The sequence below is a fragment of the Tympanuchus pallidicinctus genome, unplaced genomic scaffold, assembly GCF_026119805.1.
Source record: "Tympanuchus pallidicinctus isolate F22 unplaced genomic scaffold, pur_lepc_1.0 scaffold22, whole genome shotgun sequence".
NCBI classification, from domain to species: domain Eukaryota; kingdom Metazoa; phylum Chordata; class Aves; order Galliformes; family Phasianidae; genus Tympanuchus; species Tympanuchus pallidicinctus.
In genome coordinates this window covers 5,203,413-5,224,957 of record NW_026294739.1, presented here as the reverse complement: position 1 = coordinate 5,224,957, position 21,545 = coordinate 5,203,413, and the positions used below count along the sequence as shown (strand labels likewise).

Sequence of the window (21,545 nt, the reverse complement as noted above, 5' to 3'; positions counted from 1 at the left end):
CCGACACTTCCCACCGCCACCATAGGATTGTGAGGTACAAAGTCACACAGAACGGTGTTGCCGGGGACGGCGCGGGCCCCGTTTCCGTTCCCGCCAAGCGTAACACCCGTGACACCCATTACAACCGTTACCGCCGCCGTGAGGTGGCAGCGCGCGCTCACGCGCCCGGTTACTACAACTCCCAGAACGCCCCGCGAGTTGTAGTTGAGGTTGAATGGACTACAAGTCCCGGCATCCCACGGGGCTCCTGCTCTCGCGAAGCCCGGGAGCGCGATGTTCGGCTCTCGCGAGAACGACGCGTCCGGAAGCTCCACGTCGGAGGGTGCGGGCTGCTGGGCCTGGGACACCTCAGCCGCGGGGCTCCTACGGGGTGACGCCGCGCCATGGTGAGTGAGGGAGTGCGGGAGCGCGGGGCCGCGGAGAGATCAGCGGGCCGGGCCGTGCGGTGTTAGAGGGAGGCAGCAGCGGAGGTGACCTGGCAGGCAGCGCCCGAGTTGTTGTGGGGGAGCGTTCGTGGAGAGGTCCTGAGCTGCCGCCGGCCCTGTGACAGCGTAGTGCCGAGGGCCTGTGGGCACGGCGGCATCGGGCTGCGGGTGGCCGAGAGCGTTGTGGTGCTTGGCACTGCCTCAGAAAATCGCTTTGCTGGTGATTGAAGTGGAAGGTTGGAACCTCCTTTGTGATGGAAATGCTTAAACTTTTACCTCCCCTCAGTTCTTGTGGCAGCGTGTTCTGCTCTAAGCTGAGTTTCTTTTCATGATTTTAACGCTATCTCTGTGTTGCACAAAACTTCTCTGAGGTGACAGCTGACTTTTCCACAAGTTTGGTCTTTCTCGAGTGAAAAAGAAAGGAGATTTATTTGTAGTCACTTGCACTGGAAGGGAGGTCCCTTTGCTTTCCTGTCCCTTTGCTTTCCTTCAATAGGTCAGAGACACCGTGGAAGTGTTGTATGGAGCTTTGCAGAGCCTCTTTGTGCTGGAGATGCCATTTGCAGTATGGAAGTACTGCGAGCTCATGAAGTAGATGGAGCAGACCTGCTCCCCAGATCTCTGCCCCCTAGACAAAAGCAAAGACAGATGGATGGAAAAGAGCAGTATTCTATTTGTGATAACCCTGTTTATTTAAGGGGCTAGTTTTGCCTTTTCTTCCTCCAGCACGTTTTTATGGCTGTTTAACTTGGCTGGAATAACACAGAGTTTCCATTTTTTTCACCTCTAGCCTCTCCGACTCGATATCAAGCGAAAGCTAACAGCCCGGTCTGACCGGGTGAAAAGTGTGGACCTGCACCCCACAGAGCCATGGATGCTGGCAAGTCTCTACAATGGCAGTGTCTGCGTTTGGAACCATGAAACACAGGTGATAACTTTGACTTTCCTTTACTATGATTTTTTCAAAACCGACCAGTATATCAATTCTAACTTTCAGCACCAGATTTACAAGAAAAATCTGAAAATGCTGCTACTAGTTGATTATGCTCTCCGTGACTTGTATACAGGAGTCACAGTAAAAATAGGCAAGTATTATCTTGAGCATAGCTCTAATGATGCTTCATTTCTTACACGTCTAGTTTCAAGAATACAAAAATAATCTCCGTTGAACTTGCAATCTGTAATTACGAAGGTTGTAGGAAATGCTAGACCTCTGCTTCTCTGTTAACTATGGCTGAAATTGGGCAGCAGATTTAGAATTGATTTGGAGGTGTGAGTGGTATCTGAAGGGATTGAGTGGAAAACAAGAAGGTGAGCACACAGACAAATATCTTCTTGGATACAGATGCAGCTTTAACATGTACGTGCTGTGTTGTGGTATCCCTTGGGGAGTTGTCAGTGACTGCGTACAGAGCACTGATTTCAAAGCTGTAATTTTCTCCAGTGCTATAAACGTATTACTTTTATTTTTAGACTTTGGTGAAGACTTTTGAAGTATGTGACCTGCCAGTGAGAGCTGCCAAATTTGTGGCAAGGAAGAACTGGGTTGTTACAGGAGCTGTAAGTTGTCGTCTTGTGATTTCTATAGGCAGTAATAGTTTCTCTTAATTTGTTTTCATGCCGTTCTTTTATACGTCACATAAAAATGATTCAGTGTTAATGTGCAAGAGAGAAAGGAATGCTTCATTACACTTCTCCAGTAATTTTTTTTCCTTTTAACTTGGAGACTTAAATTTTTCATTTCAGAGGAGAACAATCTAATTTGTGGCTAAATCTAATATCTAATGCAGTGTAGGTCTATATTCAACTTCTGCTGTCAACTGAAGTGCATCTAGCATACAGTTTTGACTAAATAGTTGTAGTGCTGCTTTAACAAAGCTGAAACTATTAATTTTTCAAGGTAAGATGACTTAAAAGCTGCTTTCTACTTTTCTTCCTGATTATACTTGAACTTTTTAAGAATTTTGTTCCCCTCTAGAAAAATCATAGAATCACAGAATCACCAAGGTTGGAAAAGACCTAAAAGATCACCCAGTCCAACCGTTCACCTATTCCCAATAGTTCCTACTAAACCATGTCCCTCAACACAACATCCAGTCTTTCCTTGAACACCCCCAGGGTCGGTGATTCCACCACCTTCCTGGGCATCCATTCCAGTGCCTGACCACCCTTTCTGAGAAGTAATACTTCCTGATGTCCAGCCTGAATCTCCCCTGCCGTAGCTTGAAGCCATTCCCCCTGGTCCTATCACTGATGACACGAGAGCAGAGGCCGACCCCCAGCTCACTACAGCCTCCCTTCAGGAAGTTATAGAGAGCAATGAGGTCTCCCCTGAGCTTCCTCTTCTCCAGGCTGAACATTCCCAGCTCCTTCAGCCTCTCCTCATATGGCCTGTGTTCCAGACCCCTCACCAGCTTTGTTGCCCTCCTTTGAACATGTTCCAAATACTCTCATTTTACTCTTTGCAAAGCAAACTCGTTGAATAGTTTTATTCTAAACTTGACAACACATTTTTCTTGAGGAAATGAACATTGATCAGTTCTTAATCTGGTGTCCAAACCATACAATTGTTACGGCAAATTGAATTAGGAGATGTGTGTCAAGACATGAACAGTGTTTTGGGGTGGTGTGTCCTGAAGGGTTCAGCAGACTGTTCCTGCTTTGGCCTTTAGATTGGTCATTGAAAGTTGTACATGGAAGGCATGGGTCATCTGTTGGAAAGTCAGAGAGTTCTCTATGATAAAGTTTATCTAAGTTAAAGTGATGCCTAAAATATTGTTTACGTTTTTTCTTTCTAGTCTTCTGCACTATACACACAGTAAATACAATTTCTTGTCCTTCGGCTGCCTTATGCTGCCATGACACAGTTAGTTACAGCAACAGTAACTCAGTGCTATTTCCCTAGAGGTACAGCACTGCCTCTCCTCTGTCAGCACAAGAGTTCAAAAAGCTGCATGGGAAGCTGGATTAGGAGCTGGTGGAAGTTAATATGTGTTCTTATCAATTTATTTCCACCTGGGTCAGTTCCTCAGTCTGATGCATTGTGCAGCTGTATCTTAGCTTTCCCAGGGGAGGCTGCAAGCACTGGTGAAGAAATGGTGAGGAAAAGGCAAAGCTGCTTTTAGAAACAGGGCCAAGTCTTTTTCAAAGTAACTATGAAATTGTGATGTTATTTATTGCTTATTCTTCACGTTGGATGTTCATTGCACTGTTAGCCTGATTTCAAAGGGGTGCATGTTCTTCTCTGCCATTCTGGCTATTGTTTTCTGTAGATGTTTTTTCTTAAACAGGTGTATATGAGAGGAAAAGGGTGGAAAACAAAATAGATTGGATAGAACAATTAATGTGCTAAATTCTACACCTAAATAAAGATTTGGGAATACTTCTGAGGAGAATACTGTATCTGAAATAAAGACACCTTTTCTCTTGTTCACATCCTTCCTGAAAAGTAATCAAGTTGACATCAATTTTCCATTTGTTTTAGTGCAAGAACCTTGCTTTTCATTTTCATATTAGGCATTAATAACTTTCAAAGCACTTCATTTAAAATCAAAAGATCATTTAAAATGCATCTTTTTGAAATGAATTTTTAGCTGAAGTTTATTTTATGAATGCCTTGGTATAATGCTGGGTAATTCATAGACTTCTGAGCCAAGTAATAATTTGTTTCATTTAGGTAGATGCAGAAAATAATTTTTCTTGAACATATCATTGTAAGAGATTCTTCAATAGAGGAATGTTCTGACTACTACATGCTACATACTACATGCTACTCTACAGCATGTTGTGGTGTATTATATGGAAAGTACTGTTACAGTTTTTTATTCCGATCTCTTTCACAGGATGACATGCAAATTAGAGTTTTTAATTACAACACCCTGGAAAGAGTGCACATGTTTGAAGCACACTCAGATTACATTCGTTGTATTGCTGTACATCCCACGCAGCCTTTCATACTGACCAGCAGTGGTAAGAGCTTGTTGATATATTTTGATATGTTTTTCATCAGCCACTTACAGGGTTCTGACTAGATAGCAATTGCATGTTTTTTCAGGTTTCTGCTAAACGGAAATCCTTGAGCAAGTAGCTAGCCTATCAATTGTTATTTCTCTGCCAGGTACATTCATATTTTTAATGGAATATCAATTCTACTTAGAATTGAAATTATTACAGCTTATATTCTTGCCAGAGCAGACCTCAGAATCTTGTTGCTTAATAACTGCTCAATAAAAAGTTCACGTAGATGATAATTAGTTACCCTTCTAGAGTTTGCTTCACTGAAGCTCCTTTGTTTTGTTTTGTTTTGTTTTTAAGTACTTCTGTATTTCAGCTAACAATCTGAGTAGAAGCAGAATGTAACTCTCACCTGTTCTTCCCAGCATATGACAGTATTCTGTTATTTGAGCTAGGAATGGAAAATCACAGTATCCCAGCAAATCTTTCCCAAGAGTACATACATCATTTTCTCAGTCCTTTCCATTCCTGGAGATGGTGCTGATACAGCCTGAGCACTGCTAGAATATAGTGAACGGTTTGTGTTGGAAGCATCATGGTTATTTCTGCTGAAGATAATATGCTTGAAATAAAGATATCAGGAAGCCAACCTGGTTGTTTCTGCTTTCTGTTCCTTAATGATCGTTACAGTAGGTGCCAAAGAAGAGAGCACAGGTTTAATTCTTTAAAATCTGCCCATTATTTTAAGATTAATAATTTAATACCTTAATATCTATTCCTAGTGTCTGTAAGACAGATTCATTTTCTGAACAGAAATTGTGTATTTGTGTGATCTGGGCAGGCTCATTGCTTAGTTTTATAACCATTCTACTGGAGAATCTTTTAGAGAAACTTGTATTCCCTGTGGTCTTCCTGAAAGTAAAGAACAGCGATTTTACACATTGAGAAAATATTTATCTTGAGAATTAGCATTGCCTCCTTTCAAGGAGGCACGAAGGAACCTTTAACTTGAAGTCATCACCGATTACATCATTTCAGAAGATGTTGAACTTACTGAAGCTTGATTTTTACTGTTTCATTTTTCCTCAGATGACATGCTTATTAAACTCTGGGACTGGGATAAGAAATGGTCTTGTTCTCAAGTGTTTGAAGGACATACCCATTACGTCATGCAGATCGTCATAAACCCAAAAGATAATAATCAGTTTGCCAGTGCCTCTTTGGATAGGACAATCAAGGTAGAGGATTCTGTTGGTTTTTTGGGGGGCTTTTTTTTTTTTTTTTTTTTTTTTAGTTAAAAAGTAATAATCAGAAGGAACATGCAAACCATTAATGAGAACACTGGGTTAAAATTCTTAGAAGTAGGTCAGTAATAGAATTTTTATTGTATGAAGATGTGTATTTTGTTTGAGTTCCTATATGCATACTAACTATGCACATAATAGTAATTCAGTAAATGTACAAGATTACCTGACACCTTTAATCACTGAAATTAAATTTCAGTGATTGCTGCATTCCTCTTGGAACTCGAGAGACACAGGATGGGGTAGTGGTTATACTGTTCAAGTGTAGTCAGGAGAATTGAACCTACAACATACAGTGGGTAAAGCCTTTAACTGGGTGCCTTTAAAAAATAAAAATAAAATTATTTTCTCCCATTATTTGTAGTCATTTGCTACAAGTCTTTTAAACTGAATCCAAAGGTGTCTTCAGTCTTCTGACAGCAGACTCTGAGCTTCATTTGCTGTGAAACTGAGTATCTGGGACTGTTGGTTTACAACCAGCGGGAGAGTGAGAGTTCCTCAAGTTCCCTATAAATTAGCAGTATACTGGCTGTAAAAAGACAGTTTTGATTTCATCCGTCTTCAGCTATTGAGATGAGATGTGTTTAAATACTGCTGTGATGCAATGATTGTGGGAAAATGTCAGTGTATCTACAGCCTGACTGCTGACCGCATTAGAATACAGCTCTGTTTGGCAAGGTTGGCCTACATGAGAGAGGATCAAAACTTACATGAGGATTTTGTATGTCTTTTTTTTTTTTTCTCCCCTGGAAAGGTGTGGCAGCTTGGCTCCTCTTCACCCAACTTTACTCTGGAAGGCCATGAGAAAGGGGTGAACTGCATTGACTACTACAGCGGAGGAGACAAGCCGTACCTCATTTCGGGGGCAGATGACCGGTTGGTTAAGATCTGGGACTACCAGGTGTGTGTCCAGCTTTCTGCAAGCTATTGCATGGACTTTGCCACAGCAAAATCATGAAATTGTAAAAAGGAAAAGGACTTGAAAACATCGACACCTTTTCCTTCCTTAGAAAGATGAAAGTGGGAACTGTTTCATGATACATTTTTCAGATTTCAGTTGTTAACTCTTTAGAGAGCATGCTGTGAATTCTACAAATGAACTTAGGGGTTACTTAAATTTGATGCTAAGGTGTTGTTAATAGTGTTAACTTTGATTTTTCCTTGTCTGTTTACTGTCTGGACTCATTACACAGGCACACATGTTCATGCATGTATGCATGCTCACATGTACTTGACAGGTCATCAAATGAGTTGCATTATTGCCTCATTTGAATGCTGTCCAGGAAAGAAAAAAATTGAGACAATTGCTGGAAAGCGGAGCTCATAAATTCTTCCTGTGTACAAATGCATTAATGGTCAGAAGGGCAAGATGAAGTTTGTTAGATAGGAGTTTCAGGTTGTTGAAGTGTAGTGTCCACAATTAAATCCAAGATCAGAAATCAAAGCTAGTAGTATTAATTAAAATATGCACTACAGCAATGACTGTTACATAACTGAGCTTAAAGCTTTACTAACACATAAAGCTGTGTGTATTAATTAGATAGTCCACTCCTAGTTGCTTCAAGCAGAGTAGACTTTTCTTTAACAGCTGTGAATAAACATCCTTGATGAAGATATTAGGTGTTTCTTCACCTATAATTGAATTCAGATATGTTTTGCTCTTGTATTTTTTTTAAGCAATCCCAGCTGTCTGCCTGTCTTTGTTCTGTTGCACTACCAAGGTCTGAGAAAGCCTATTTTGTGAGCAGAAAACAGAAAGCAGAAAACTGTGTCAAGGAAAATAAATAGTTTTCCATTGGGGAGAAGAAATCAAGTCAGTGCAATCATTGCTACGTAATACATGTTTAATGCTGCTGCTTCAGCGTCTTAGAAATAAATTTTACTGGCAGAAATCTAGAAAAAATACATGCCTTCAGATAGACTTTTGGATTTTATTTATTAAGAAACGAACGCTAAAGTGTTGCAGCTTGTTTATTACCTGCACCTGTCCTTTCAACTCTTTTTGCAGAACAAAACATGTGTACAAACACTGGAAGGACACGCTCAGAACGTGTCTTGTGTCAGCTTCCATCCTGAACTGCCTATCATTATCACGGGCTCAGAAGATGGTAATTGCCTTTTTCTGCTACATAAGGGATAGGGGAGGGACTTAGGGGAATGTTTTGCTGTGGTGTGGCCACACATCAGGAGGTGTTACACTGAGGAAAGCAATACGGCACGCATTCCTTTCTTCTAGGAACTGTGCGCATTTGGCATTCAAGCACCTACCGGCTGGAAAGTACGCTCAACTATGGGATGGAGAGAGTGTGGTGTGTGGCCAGTTTGAGAGGATCCAATAATGTGGCTTTGGGCTATGATGAAGGCAGCATCATCGTTAAGGTACGATTAGCTACTTGAAATGGGAGAGGGTGATTCGTGGCTGTCCTGTGTAAAGAGCAACTAACTTTGTAGTAATAAACAAAATACTGATCATTTAGCATTTTAATGGTCATTTTTAGACAAAGCCAGGATATTTCACTAGATGTGTTGAACTGAACAGAAAATCCAAATAGTATTTTCTCCGTCTGCTAAGTTCTTATGCTATGTTTCCTAGCTTGGTCGTGAAGAACCAGCCATGTCCATGGATGCAAATGGAAAAATCATTTGGGCTAAACATTCAGAAGTCCAGCAGGCCAACTTGAAAGCTATGGGAGATGCTGAAATTAAAGATGGAGAAAGATTGCCACTGGCTGTGAAGGACATGGGGAGCTGTGAAATATATCCTCAAACAATTCAACACAACCCTAATGGACGGTAATTAATTTCAGAAGAAAAAATAATTGGTTTTGTTTTGTTGCTTTTTTTTATACTGGAAATCTTATTGCATGTGTCCTGATAATGACCAAGAGCCTGTGGCATAGAGGTGTTTCATCTGCATGACAGCTCACATTTTAAACAAGTTGCACTTTGTAAATAGGGCAAACAAAATATATAATGTAGTGGTAGCAAGCCAAATTCTTCTATCACGTATCACATTTTTTAATTAGATAAGCTAATATGGAAGAAAAGGTAAAGGAATACACATTAGAAATGCAGCAGAGTGGAGAGCAGAAGCAAGAAGGGATAGCAAGTAGCTAGCAAAATAAAGCAGAAAAAATCCATTATGTGATGGGCTTGGGAATACACGAAGTTGTCCTATTTAATTTTGTCTGCATTTGCATTAATTGTGATACAGGCTTTTAATATCTTCAGATGATTTGTGTATTTGATCTAGTGCACTGAACGTGCATGTCTGACAGGCTGCATCTTTGTCTTGCTGTAGGTTTGTTGTAGTGTGTGGTGATGGTGAATACATCATTTACACAGCTATGGCTTTGAGGAACAAGAGTTTTGGTTCTGCACAGGAGTTTGTATGGGCACATGATTCATCAGAGTAAGTGTTGCAGATTTGTCCTTTGTATTAACTTAAATTTTCTGCTGCTACATTTCAGTCTGTACAAACACTAAGTTGGGCTGAAGACAAAAAAAAAAAGGTTTGAATGATGAACTTAAAAAAGGTACTATTTAAATGTTTTCTATTTGTTGTGCTCTGCTTGTTTTTGAAGAGAAGTGCAGGGGGTTTTCTTGTAGCAGTTTACTATTTTAGTAGTTCGCTACTTTAACAGGCAAGTAATATTTTTATAATGCAATCTCTAGATATGCAATCAGAGAGAGCAACAGTGTTGTAAAGATATTTAAAAACTTCAAGGAGAAGAAATCATTCAAACCTGATTTTGGAGCAGAAGGTGAGTATTTACTTCTGGAATACGCATACTGATGCGTGTGCACAGTCTGCACAATGCAAAATTCTTCAACCTTCATTTTCTTGCAGGCATCTATGGTGGCTTCCTGCTGGGAGTTAGATCTGTTAATGGTTTGGCATTCTATGACTGGGAGAACACAGAACTGATCCGCAGAATTGAAATTCAGCCCAAACATGTACGTGTAGATTCATATCTTCCTTTCAAAACTTACATGTCTGTGTTTACTCAGTTTTGACTAACTTGATTTTTGTTTTCTGTAATGAAGCCAAGCTGTCAACTGTAAAGTAACAACATCCTAGGTTTATCTCTGCCTTGTAATGAAAGGGAAGAAAATCTTATATGTGTGTTGGCTTCTTGGTTCCTAAGGCTGCTATGAGAGTTTGTACAAATTAAAGCTAAAATATACTTTCTCCCTTAACTTGGGCTCTCTAAACCAGTGCCATTATTGATTCTGATGACACAGATTTTCTGGTCTGACTCGGGTGAGCTTGTCTGCATTGCTACAGAAGAGTCATTCTTCATTCTGAAATATCTATCAGAAAAAGTTGCATCTGCCCAAGAAACACACGAAGGAGTCACTGAAGATGGAATTGAAGATGCATTTGAGGTATCTGTATTTAAAAATGGAATGTGACCAGGATCAGAGATCACTGAAGCAAGTCTTGCCAGAGTATAGCAAAGTTGGTCTTTAACTAACACTGCTAAATTTTCCAGACATCGTGCATGTGGGTAGCATGTTCACAGAACTTCAAAAAAGTTTTCTGTCCTTTTGGTATTTTGAAATTTGACAGGAGTTTGAGAACAAGTGAAAAACAGCAAAAATGTAGTGAGGAAGCTTATATTTTGATTATCTTGTTTAACACTTAATTTGGTGTTTCCTTTCTGGATTTGTCATTTAGTTAATTATTGAGATAGAGATTTTTTTATTACAATGTTTTTTTGTGAAACTGAAGGCATAGATTACAGAACTTCACATTTATACCTGAAGCTTCTTTTGCAACTTACCCTTGTGTCTGTGGAAGTACAGAATGTTACATTTAATTGGAAAACACAGTAGTCTTACTGGTGTTTCGGAGTAGCTTTTTGATTAACTTTAATTTGCAGGTTCTTGGTGAGATTCAGGAGATTGTGAAAACAGGCTTGTGGGTTGGCGACTGCTTTATTTACACCAGCTCTGTGAACAGACTCAACTACTATGTTGGAGGAGAAATTGTCACAATTGCCCATTTAGACAGGTAAGTTGCTGCATTAGATTGTAAGAAAGCCCTATGTGTTTTTTTTCAGTACAAGTTATGGCAAAGTAAATCCTCCACTTGCCCTGCTGTATTACTTTTGGTTACTTTAATGCTAATGTTCTGAGGCAATTAATGTAATCTTGCATAGGATAAATAGCATTACATGAAGGCGTGGTTATACAGTAAAAGTTGATGCAAATATTCTTGCTACCATTGGATTTTTTTATGTAGTACCTCATAGTAAACTTATCCAAGGTGAAAAATCTTTGTTTTGTTTCAGGACAATGTATCTTTTGGGGTATATTCCTAAGGACAACCGACTGTATTTGGGTGATAAAGAGCTAAACATTGTTAGCTACTCTTTGCTGGTCTCAGTGCTTGAATATCAAACTGCTGTGATGAGAAGAGACTTCGGTATGGCTGACAAAGTTCTTCCCACAATTCCAAAAGAGCAGAGAACCAGAGTGGCGCATTTTCTTGAAAAACAGGCAAGAGAACTATTTCTTAGACATCAAAAAAGTAATCAGCAGATTATTTGTAATTGAATTTGCTACGTAAGAACTAAAAAAGGTCCTGTAGGTGAATCTTCTTAATCATCTGTATTCACTTGGAACACTGTAATCTTTTCTTTAGATGGCTTTTGTTAAAACTTCTAAGATGCTGTTTGACCTGATGGATTATTTTGATTATCTGTTTACTTCAGGGCTTCAAACAACAAGCTCTTGCAGTATCTACAGATCCAGAGCATCGTTTTGAACTTGCTCTTCAGCTGGGAGAATTAAAAATTGCTTATCAGCTTGCAGTAGAAGCAGAGGTAAACATACAATTTCTGGTGATTTGTAATAATTCTGATTATAAATCCTAGAGGCCCCGTAAGAAAAAGCAGTGTGAAGATGCAGCACAGCTCTGTGAACACTGTAAATATGCCTCCAACTTCCTTACTGAAGTTTCTCTGCCTGAGCTGTGGGATGGGAACAGAAGCATGTTGTCAAGACATTCCAACCAAGAACAAAGCCTTAATCTTCAGTGAGAAGTCCACAGAGAGAAGTGGCAGAACTGAAGCCTCTGGGCCTTTGTTCCAGCCTTGAAAAACTTGCATCATTCCTGATGTTCTAGGAAGACTGACAGGCAGTGATTTGTCCTACAGCTTTTTTTTTATTATTATTTTATTATTAAGATAATTGGTCTCACTGTTCCTTTTGTAAAATAAGGAAGTGGTAGGACTAAGTTAATGTTCCTCATTCGACAGGGAGAGGACAAAGCAATGTCCATGCTGTGTAGTGACAGCATGGCAGTGGTACGTGCAGAACAAACTGCAAGAGTCATTGTATCTTAACGGTAAGACAAGTGCACTGATGGGATACAGTACCTTAATAGGTGAACTTAGAGCTTATGTTGAATGCTTTAAAAATCTTTAATGGTATTCAAAAATATGAGCTTTGGTTTTTTCTTTCTCCTCCCTCCTGTTGTGCTTTTTAGTCAGAACAGAAGTGGAAGCAACTTGCTGAACTTGCCATTAGTAAATGCCAGTTTGGCCTGGCCCAGGAGTGTCTCCACCATGCACAAGACTATGGAGGACTACTTCTACTGGCTACAGCCTCAGGAAATGCAAACATGGTGAATAAATTAGCTGAAGGAGCAGAAAAAGATGGCAAGAACAACGTCGCATTTATGAGCTACTTCCTGCAGGGAAAGTAAGTAGTGAGGAATTCAGATGGTCCTCATTGGGCTTTCTGAAACACAAAGAACATCTGATCTCCAAATGGTAAACTACAGCTAACTTAATTTCAAGAGGAAAGACAGTAGCACGTACCCTTCAGAAAAATGTTTGATGATGCCTACTTTTTAAAATCGGGCACTTCTAATTTACTGACATCACAGACAGAACAGCTATAATGCAAAAGTCTAACTTGAAAACTTATTGATAAAAATTCTATTTTAACATCTGTTAGGCTTGACTCGTGTTTGGAACTCCTGATCAAAACCGGACGTCTCCCAGAAGCTGCTTTTCTTGCACGGACCTATTTGCCAAGCCAAGTTTCAAGGTAACATTAAAGTATATGCAAGTCCTAGTAGTAGAGTCAAAACTGCCTTTATACAATGAACCTGATCTCTGTCTCCAGGGTTGTTAAACTGTGGCGGGAGAGTCTCTCTAAAGTTAACCAGAAAGCTGCTGAATCTCTTGCTGACCCTACAGAATATGAAAATCTTTTCCCTGGATTAAAGGAAGCTTTTGTTGCTGAAGAATATGTTAAACAAAGTCTTGCTGACCTGCGGCCTGCCAAGGAATACCCCCTTGTCACTGTAAGTAAGAAGTGAGAGCTCCTATTTTCTCTGAAAGAGAAAAATTCGAAGTTGTGCAAATTCTGCTGTAAGCAAGTCGATGAAATTACTTACTTAAACATTCCATTAACATGTCTGCACTTCCTATATTTTAGCCAAATGAAGAAAGAAACTTACTTGAAGAAGCAAAAGGCTTTGAACCATCGGGAGTAATGGCATCTCAGGTCAGTGTTACCACCAAATGACGAAGCCTAAGAAGTGCTTGTGTTGCAAGTTCTCCAGGGTGGATGTTACTGTACAGCTGTGATGATTGAACTGTTGCTCTTTCTGGCTTGACTACTGCAGTTGAGTTCCACGTTCTTCTGCCTCAGACTTCTAGACTAAAAAAGTAGACTAAAGAAGTCATTAGTAGTTACAGAATTATTTACTCCATGTGGCTGCTTATGTTTTTGTTCTGCTACCATTTCACTCAAGTACGTGTGTGTAATCACAGTGCTGCCACTGAATTCATCCTGAAAATAATTGCATATCAAAACCCTACTGCCTCAACTGCTTCTAGCACTCTGAAAGCTCAGTAGTTGGACCTTGGAATCTCTTACATACCTCAGCAATGCTTTGTATTTGTTGCTATTGTGCATGGCTTCAAAAGTTAGAGAGTAGGAGTTCTGATTGATTATTTGGAAATAGAATATTCTAAGTAGTGAAGTAGCTCAGACTGATGGTTTTATCACTCAAGTGAAAGTTTTCACCTTGTGAAAGTTATCTACATGTTAATTCACAATTATCTTGCATAGAAGCTATAAACAAGGCCTGCCATGTTCTTCAGTTGCACTTCAGTTTTAAGTTCTTTAAATTAATTGACATAGACTGAAGGCTTTTTTTTTTTTCTAACAACTGCTTTGAATTAAAGGGGGAAACAAACATGGTAGGCTCCTCTGGAGACCAGAAAACTTAATGGCTGTGAAGATGTGATTCTGGAATTAGTGAGAGAAATTTTAGAAGACAGCCATCAAGGCTTGGGGGATGTGCAGAGGGGCTGTTGTTTGCTTAATTTTAACAAAAGTTATCTTTTTCATTAGAAAAAGACAGAAGAAGCAGTTCCATCTCCTAAACCAGAAGTGATGAATACAGTACTGCAGAATTCTGATCTGCTTCCACCACGAGATCAAAAGGTACTGGAATGTATCTTAGGAATGGAAGGAGTGTCGTGGCTGAATGAAGAACTTAAGTATACCACATAATGTCACTTCTATCTTTATATGAACCACGCTCCTGAGACTTATTACACTGTGTGGATCTCTTCCTGTAGAGTGCAGAAACTGTACACAGTAATGTAGAACAATTCCTACAGCCTTGTGGGCTTAAAAGGAAACAAGTGGAGTCACAACCCAGAACAAAATAACAAGTTGCAGTACTGCAAACTGCTTTCTTATTCAAGAAGGCATTTCCTTCTGGAGGTTATTGTAGGTCTTATGCACTACTTGACTGCCTTAATGTTGCTGAATGTTTCAGTACCTCATATAGCATTATACAAACTACAGCTGCTGTCACAACAGCTGTCTAACATGTCTCTCTGGACTTAATTCCCAGACACTTCTGGATTTGGAAGATGACCTCGATAACTTAGACCTGGAGGATATTGATACCACAGATATCAATCTGGATGAAGAGATCTTAGATGACTGAACAGAGCTCTGGATGACCAACTCAACTACTGCTTACTCCAAACAAAGGAATGAAGTTCTGTGGACTACATGCTCCACACTAACTCGATTTTTATACAGAAGATGGACCACGTAGATGCAGGGAGAGGGGCAAACCCTGCAACTGTAAAAGATTTGAGTATGTTGAAATTTAAGATATAGACCTGCTCTAAAGCGTCGTGGAAGCGTTTTCATTTAACGTGCAGTTCAATAAATCCTTTTAAACATTCCATTCCTGTTCTCTCCTCTATTTCAAGAAGTAAATTGAATTACAGGCAAGTGTTTATTCAGCATCCATCACCTTGAAGTAGAAGAGAATGGGACAAGAGGGAGTTCACGTGTAGTTCTTCTGCAACTAAGCTGTTTCTCTAGTGAGTCCTATTATGTACCAAAACATGTTTTTAGCATATACAGTTATCCAAGGTATTTATTGTGGAATCCTCTACAAAGAAAGTTCACAAACAGCTCAAAATAATGATGAAGAATTGTTTATTTCATGAAGCTGTAGACGTAGCCATTGCTTCTTGGTATGCCTGGAGGGCCAATTGTATATAGCCTTCTTTCTGTGATTCAGTTTTCACAAAGACCTAGAAGCAAGGGGGGATGAAGATTAATGTACACTTAGGAGCAGAGTACACAGTGAGATTTCATCACTCCAATGGTTTGTCAGCTATTTCTTCTCCATCATTATGCTCTTTTATATATTTTAAAAAAACATGCAGCAGTTCTAGTTAATTACAGGAAGCTATTGACTAGGCTTCTGGTGTTCAAATGCGTTGTCTTCTGTAGGTAACTGTGCTTAGAACAGAAAAGTGTACCTTGATCAGATCAATTCCATGAAGTTTCCCTTCTTTGGCTTCTTTTGCTGACTGACATTCTGGATGAAGCATGTGATACAGTGTGATTAAACTCGTGGCATCATCCAGCCTAAACAAATAAAAGTTCAGTTGTAACTATGACTGTTTCTAAATAATTTGAGTGTGCTTGCACACCACGGGCCTTCATACACTTTCACCTCATATACACAGTCATTAGAAGAGAGAGCTAACGAGGCAGCCCATAATTTACTGTAATAGCACCTTGTTCCTGAGAAGGAAGACCAGAAGCACGTGCAGCAATTAACAGACAGAAACTGACTCATACTGCAGTTTAAGCATGATCTACTACTGTTCAGGAGCCATAAAGCTGAAAGCCATAAAATACAAGGAACTGTACATAAAACATAAAATTAAGCAACTATAAGAGGTTAATTTCTGCAGACACCTACTTTGGTATCCTAACACTTTGACTGCAATGTAGCTGGTACTTCCATTCAGAATCTAGGTAGCGAGAAATTACAGCTAGTCTAAAATATCATGCAAATGGAAGTTTTCAGACATCTTACGGAAATGCCATTTTTCAAACAACAGGCCTTTACATTTTCTATTTGTCTATAAACAGAATAAATGACAAACACCACTTACAAGTCTCTGTTGATCATATCTATCAGCAAGCCATCCGTTTTCTTTCTGTTTACCAGGTACCACACCATGCCTCCAAAGTGCCTTGTTGAGCGGAGCAGATCGTATTTTGCATGTTTCTCAATGTCATCATATGTTCGATGATGAACCTGGACACAGAAAAGAATTCAGTTTCAATAGTATAAGCAGAGCTTCATGACAGTTCCTCCTCTTTACCTTTCACGTAGATTTTTTGGATCCATTTTTAGGCCTCTCTAAACTGTGGCAGTAAGCCACAAGTTCAACTGTGCTACTTTAAAGCTTTACACCTGTTTTAATTTGGGGTAACACTGGGACAACCCAGTTCTTAGAACTCATAAGTAGATGTGTGTTAAGAAAAAACTAAATGCAACCCACACACTGGCAATTTTGGGAGGGAGGGACATGAACTCTGAACCTTCATTGCACTGCCCTCAAGTTACAATCTATTTTTCAATGAAGTCAAAGCAAAGAGTTGCTAATGGAGAAAGTTGAAGAAGTTACTTGAAACACTGATTAATGGAAGTTCTGCTCACAGCGATTCAGGAAATTAGTTAACATTAAATAGATACAATAGAAAAACTTTCTAACAACATAACAATTGATATCTTCATTAGTACTTACAGTTACTAAATTGACACCCCTCAGCTGGAAGTGTGTTTTTGTACCCAGTTTTTCTCACAAACATTAGTTTATTTTGTGCACGGTGCTCTCAGATGCATCAGTTATCTACCTCCTTTTTTCAAATCCTAGCATAGTAGTCAAGACAACTCAAGCAGCACAACTGGGGCCAGTTACAGTTACTATCAGTTCTGGTTGGATACCAGAAGACTCTTTTCTGCATCTGTACTTCTTTCTATACGGTTGGAAAATATTTAAATGGGTCACTTTTCTGAAGAAAATAAAATAAAAAATAGAAAGCTCATGGCAAAGATAGCAAGTAATTCATGGGAAGAGGGGGGAAGAACACACCTGAACAACTCTGATCCCCAGACAATATTTATGCTTACAAAATAAACCTTGAAACGTCTTCTGTAATGCTTTTTTACTTTAAAAAAAGTGAACTTACTCTGATATAGTCAGCTGAATCTGGCTCAAACTGAGCAATGCACATGTTAAGGATATCTTCATGACGGTCTTGCCGAAACACAGTCTGAAACAGTTTAAATTCAGGCACAGGTCACATATCACACAATTGCAACTCTCCAAAATTTAAATGGCAGTGAAAACATTCCTCTTCTGGGCAACACAGCACAGGTAACCATTACATGTGTACTTACAGTACAACAGAATATTTACATTACCCAGTATTTATCTGGTTGCAACTCTGAATTTTATTTTAAGCAATTTAAGCAAGTTACACTAGTAAGCAATTGTTCAAGAAGATTAAAACCTACCAACCAACTGGCTTATTCAGAGCCACTACTCTGTCCAAACAGCACAGCTTCACTGTCACAGCATGGTCAAGAAAATAAAAACCATCTGTTTTTTCAATCCCAGTTCTTACCCCGAGGTGTTCGTCCTTAAATAACACTGGGGGAGTAACTCTGCGCCCTTCTTTGGGGAAGAAGATCTGTATCATGCGGTCTCGCTCTTCCCAGGTTGCCTTACGTAATACACCGTTTGGTTCTCTAACGACAATGAAACGTTCCTGAAAAGAAGATCAGAAAGAGCATTATCTCCCACAGCATTCTCTACCTAAGCAGGATCATTGTAAACAAGATTCCTGTTTGACTAAGTGTTCCAATGCCAAAACCATGCTAATATTACAGTGTCTTTTTGACTGCCAGTATGCATAGAATTATTTTTCCCTTTATAAATTATACATTTACACCTTAATCTGACAGTAGAACGCAACACTATATGCACTTATACTGCAAAATTTAACAAACAACATAACTAAGCCCAGAGAAAGGAATTAGCACTGCTGCTGGCCCGACTTGACACATTCAACACACGCTAAATTAACAGTGCATGTATGTGCATGTATTTTCTATTATAAAGCTCTGGGATATAATTTATCAACAGACAGAAGTCAACAACTGAAACGCCTCTGTATTTCTGCACTAAAGCCCAAATTCACAGCTGCTCGGCTCTTAAATTAATAGATTATCACTTACACGATGCGGAGTGGCGTAAGTTAAATCTGTAAACACGTATTTCGCAGTTTCAGTTCCCTCGAGGACTTTGTCGTCTGCTAACACATCATCAATGGGCTCTCGTTCGTCCAGCACTGGCGGCATTCTCAGCTTTTCTTTGGCCTCCTCAATGGCTTTTCTCGTGGCCTTCGGGTAAGAGTTTAATTGATTTCACAATTAGAAGTTAGAAAGGCGGGAGCGGCGGCACCGGCAGCGTACAGCGGGCGGCTCCGCACCGCAGCGCACCGCAGCGCACCGCAGCGCACCGCAGCGCAACGCACCTCCTGCAGCTGAGCCTCCGTCAGCAGCCGGTACTTGGGCGGCTTCAGCTCCTGCCGAACCGGACGGAAAACCTTCTGCAGGTTCAGCCCCGTCATCCTGTACAGCAAATCCTGAACCGCTTCATCCGTAAAAGCAGGCTTCGCCTCCCTTTTTTCTGCCGGAGGATTTTACACGCAATGAAAGGGCCGCGCGGGGACGGCCGCATACCCGCCCTCTGTGACAGCCCCCGGCCCGCTTCCCTCTTCCTCAGCCACCCGGACAGCGCCGCACACGCGCTCCGCGATGGGCAGGAAAGGCGGAGAAGGCGCTCCCGCCACCTCCCGCTCGCGCACCGCCCGCTTACGCACCGCCCGCGGGCCCCGCGTCCTGCCCAAGCCCCCGCTGCACGCGCCATCCCCACAGCGCCCGCGCCACGCGCGAGAGCCGCACGGGCGGCACAGCAGCGCCCTTCGCTGCGAGCGCCGCCATCTTGCTCGCGCCCCGCCCCGCCCCGCCGCCGACGCGGGCCGCATCGCTCCTGAAGCACGTCGGGAAATGGAGTTCGCGGTGTTTCCGACCGCCGCTCCCCGTGCCGAGAATCTCCCTCAATCAGAAAGCCGCTCTCAGTGCGTTCGTGTGAACGCTGCGGAGGCGGGAGCCCGAACTGAGGTGGAAGTGCGAGTCGGCGTTCCTGTCAGAGCGGGGGCGTTGGGTGGGAATGGCGCGAAGCAGGGCTGCGGGCCGGCAGGTGTCCGCTCGGCTGCGACACGGAGCTGAGCGCGCGCTGTCCGTTCCCGCCGCCAAGCCGCGGCGTTCCCCCAGTCAGCCAGAAGGCGGCGGGCGGCACCTGGCAGAAGGAGTAATGCTGGGGTGATTGACCCGAAATGAAGAACGTCCTGTGGCTCTCTGATAATCCGGCGCTTACGGGGTGACAGATTTTCCGTGCGACCCGTATATTGGAATAAGTCCAAAGGACACCACGAGTGCTCTTGCCTGAGGAGCGGCACTGCGCCGTGCATCCTTCTCAGGTCGGTGAGAGGTCACTGCCGGCTGTAGCTGCCCTTCGGTGTCTTGGTACGGGGGGAAATAAATAGCTCACTGCAAGACAGACATTGAGTGCTGCTGTGTGCCCAGAGGGCAGCGGAGCCGTGAGGGGTCTGGGGCACAAAGTGTGATGGGGAGCAGCTGAGGGAACTGGGATGGGTCGGTCTGGAGAAGAAGAGGCTCAGGGGAAACCTCCCTGCTCTGCAACTCACTGAGAGGAGGCGGTGGTGAGGTGGGGGTCGGCTGCTGCTCCCAGGTTAACAGCGATGGGATGAGAGCTGGTGGCCTTGAGTTGCACCATGGGAGGGTCAGGTTGGAATTTAGGAAGAATTTCTTCTCAGAAGGAGCAGTGAGGCCCTGCACAGCTGCACAGGGCAGTGGGGCAGTCAGCATGCCTGGAGGTGTGCAGAGCTGTGGAGATGTGGCACTGAGGAACGTGGGGATGGTGGGCTGGGGTTGGACTTGGAGATTTCGGGTCTTTTCCAACCTTAATGATTCTGTGACTTTGTTAATATAGTAGCTCAGTTATAGCTGAGTGTATTTCAGTAGGCATTACTTAGTTAACTTGCTAGTTAGTCTGTACCTTCTGCTGAGCATCAGCTTGTGGTCGGGGCTGTGCGAATCAAAGAAAATATATTTTTTTACTTACTTTACTTACTTGAGAAGGGCCCTGAATGATGTGGATTGTAAAATGCTCAAAGCCACGAGGTGATGCAATCTGCTTGACAACTGTCAAACTGGGAAACGTTTCATCTCCTGGAGGCAAGATCTCAAAACAAAAGCAGTGTGCTTAAATATGCTTCCAATTGTTTTAAAGTTGAGTAGGCTGACAGCTGCTGTGCCAAATCAGTCTAAATTGTGTTACACTTGAAAATGGAGATTAAAGTCTTAGGGAAAACAAAGACTATAGCATGTATTGGTTTTAGTCAGGCTAAGCATCTGTTTAAGTACGTATTTGTTTGTAATAATAGATCTTCGTTGTACTGGGCAGCATTCTTATTTTACCTAGCTTTATTCAGTACTGAAACACAGGTATTGAGTTGAATTTTGTGTTCAAGCTTTGTCCTTCAATATCGTGACCTTTGCATTATCAGAAAGGTCATAGGAAGGCATATTCTTCTCATATTTATATTGGTACAATCAAGTTGAAATCGCTGAGAATTAGAGCACAAATTAATCCATAATATTATTTTAATGTGATTTTGTGCTTAATTTATTTAAATAATGCCAAGAAAATTAAAAACAATGTTGAGGAAATTGAGAAGATGTTGTTTTTCAGCTCTTGCTTGGAAGACCTCTGGAGTGAGAGCTATACCCTATAAGGGAATTGGGAAGTTATTTGGCGACTTGCCTAAAAGCCACTTCAGACCTGTTCATGAATTTGGATGGCAAGCCAACGTCCATTTTAATTCACAGAAGTGCTTAGAAAAACAAGAGAATTTATTAGACTATATCCAGGAGAGGTTAAATTCACATTCGTTCTGTACTGGAGTAGTAACAGCTGCTGTGAGGATTAGCCTTTTGGCTGGCAGGATGAAAGGAAATATTAACTAACAGTGCTGGAGATAGAAGTAGAGCAGGTTAATGTGTTTTATAAAAGAATATGAATTTATGTTGGATAGGTTGGTTATATTTTATGTATGGTTTGTTGCCATACAGAAGTAACAACTTTAAGTGGGATGTTTTTTATTGGTATACTTACAAATACAAAACCAGCTTGAAAAATTGGTGGTGTAATTATTGATAATGAAATAAAGAATCTCTTAGCTTCAGTTACTATTTTGAATGCATCCCAGGACAATTGATGTTGGAAAATTACAACCATCTGATGAGGGGTGGATGTCCCCTGTGAAACACATTGGTGGTCTGTCTGGATTCTATTGGAAAAGTTTCAATACAAAATCACCTCCACAGTTGGCATTAATTTCCTTTTTGTTG

At 41.2% G+C, this 21,545-nt stretch overlaps 2 protein-coding genes across 2 annotated transcripts; one reads left to right on the top strand and one right to left on the bottom strand.

The window, feature by feature from the left end:
* The first annotated feature begins 266 nt into the window (after positions 1-266).
* Positions 267-14,918, top strand: COPB2 (COPI coat complex subunit beta 2). The gene is made up of 22 exons (XM_052685920.1): positions 267-386; positions 1,216-1,353; positions 1,899-1,985; positions 4,268-4,394; positions 5,469-5,617; positions 6,438-6,584; positions 7,692-7,791; positions 7,920-8,062; positions 8,277-8,476; positions 8,985-9,095; positions 9,359-9,447; positions 9,534-9,640; positions 9,929-10,072; positions 10,570-10,700; positions 10,981-11,188; positions 11,404-11,514; positions 12,180-12,394; positions 12,653-12,745; positions 12,824-13,004; positions 13,139-13,207; positions 14,063-14,155; positions 14,574-14,918. The coding sequence occupies exons 1-22, from the start codon at positions 384-386 to the stop codon at positions 14,667-14,669; spliced, it is 2,742 nt and encodes a 913-aa protein (XP_052541880.1). The 5' UTR covers positions 267-383; the 3' UTR covers positions 14,670-14,918.
* A 240-nt stretch (positions 14,919-15,158) lies between these two features.
* MRPS22 (mitochondrial ribosomal protein S22) lies at positions 15,159-19,067 on the bottom strand. Its single transcript, XM_052685921.1, has 8 exons — positions 18,932-19,067; positions 18,584-18,738; positions 18,285-18,449; positions 17,672-17,815; positions 17,234-17,317; positions 16,150-16,295; positions 15,505-15,613; positions 15,159-15,273 (listed from the first exon to the last, which is right to left on the bottom strand). The coding sequence occupies exons 1-8, from the start codon at positions 19,050-19,052 to the stop codon at positions 15,181-15,183; spliced, it is 1,017 nt and encodes a 338-aa protein (XP_052541881.1). The 5' UTR covers positions 19,053-19,067; the 3' UTR covers positions 15,159-15,180.
* Positions 19,068-21,545: the final 2,478 nt, after the last annotated feature.

Bases quoted from the DNA above. Each gene is read 5' to 3' on its own strand.
- MRPS22 (XM_052685921.1), bottom strand. From the start codon at position 19,052: ATGGCGGCGCTCGCAGCGAAGGGCGCTGCTGTGCCGCCCGTGCGGCTC. The intron at 17,816-18,284 runs GTAAGTGATAAT...TCTTCTTTTCAG, and splicing joins CTTACGCCACTCCGCATCGT to GAACGTTTCATTGTCGTTAG. The intron at 15,274-15,504 runs GTACACTTTTCT...CCTTGCTTCTAG, and splicing joins ATGGAATTGATCTGATCAAG to GTCTTTGTGAAAACTGAATC.
- COPB2 (XM_052685920.1), top strand. The intron at 1,354-1,898 runs GTGATAACTTTG...TTTTATTTTTAG, and splicing joins TTTGGAACCATGAAACACAG to ACTTTGGTGAAGACTTTTGA. The intron at 10,073-10,569 runs GTATCTGTATTT...TTTAATTTGCAG, and splicing joins GAATTGAAGATGCATTTGAG to GTTCTTGGTGAGATTCAGGA.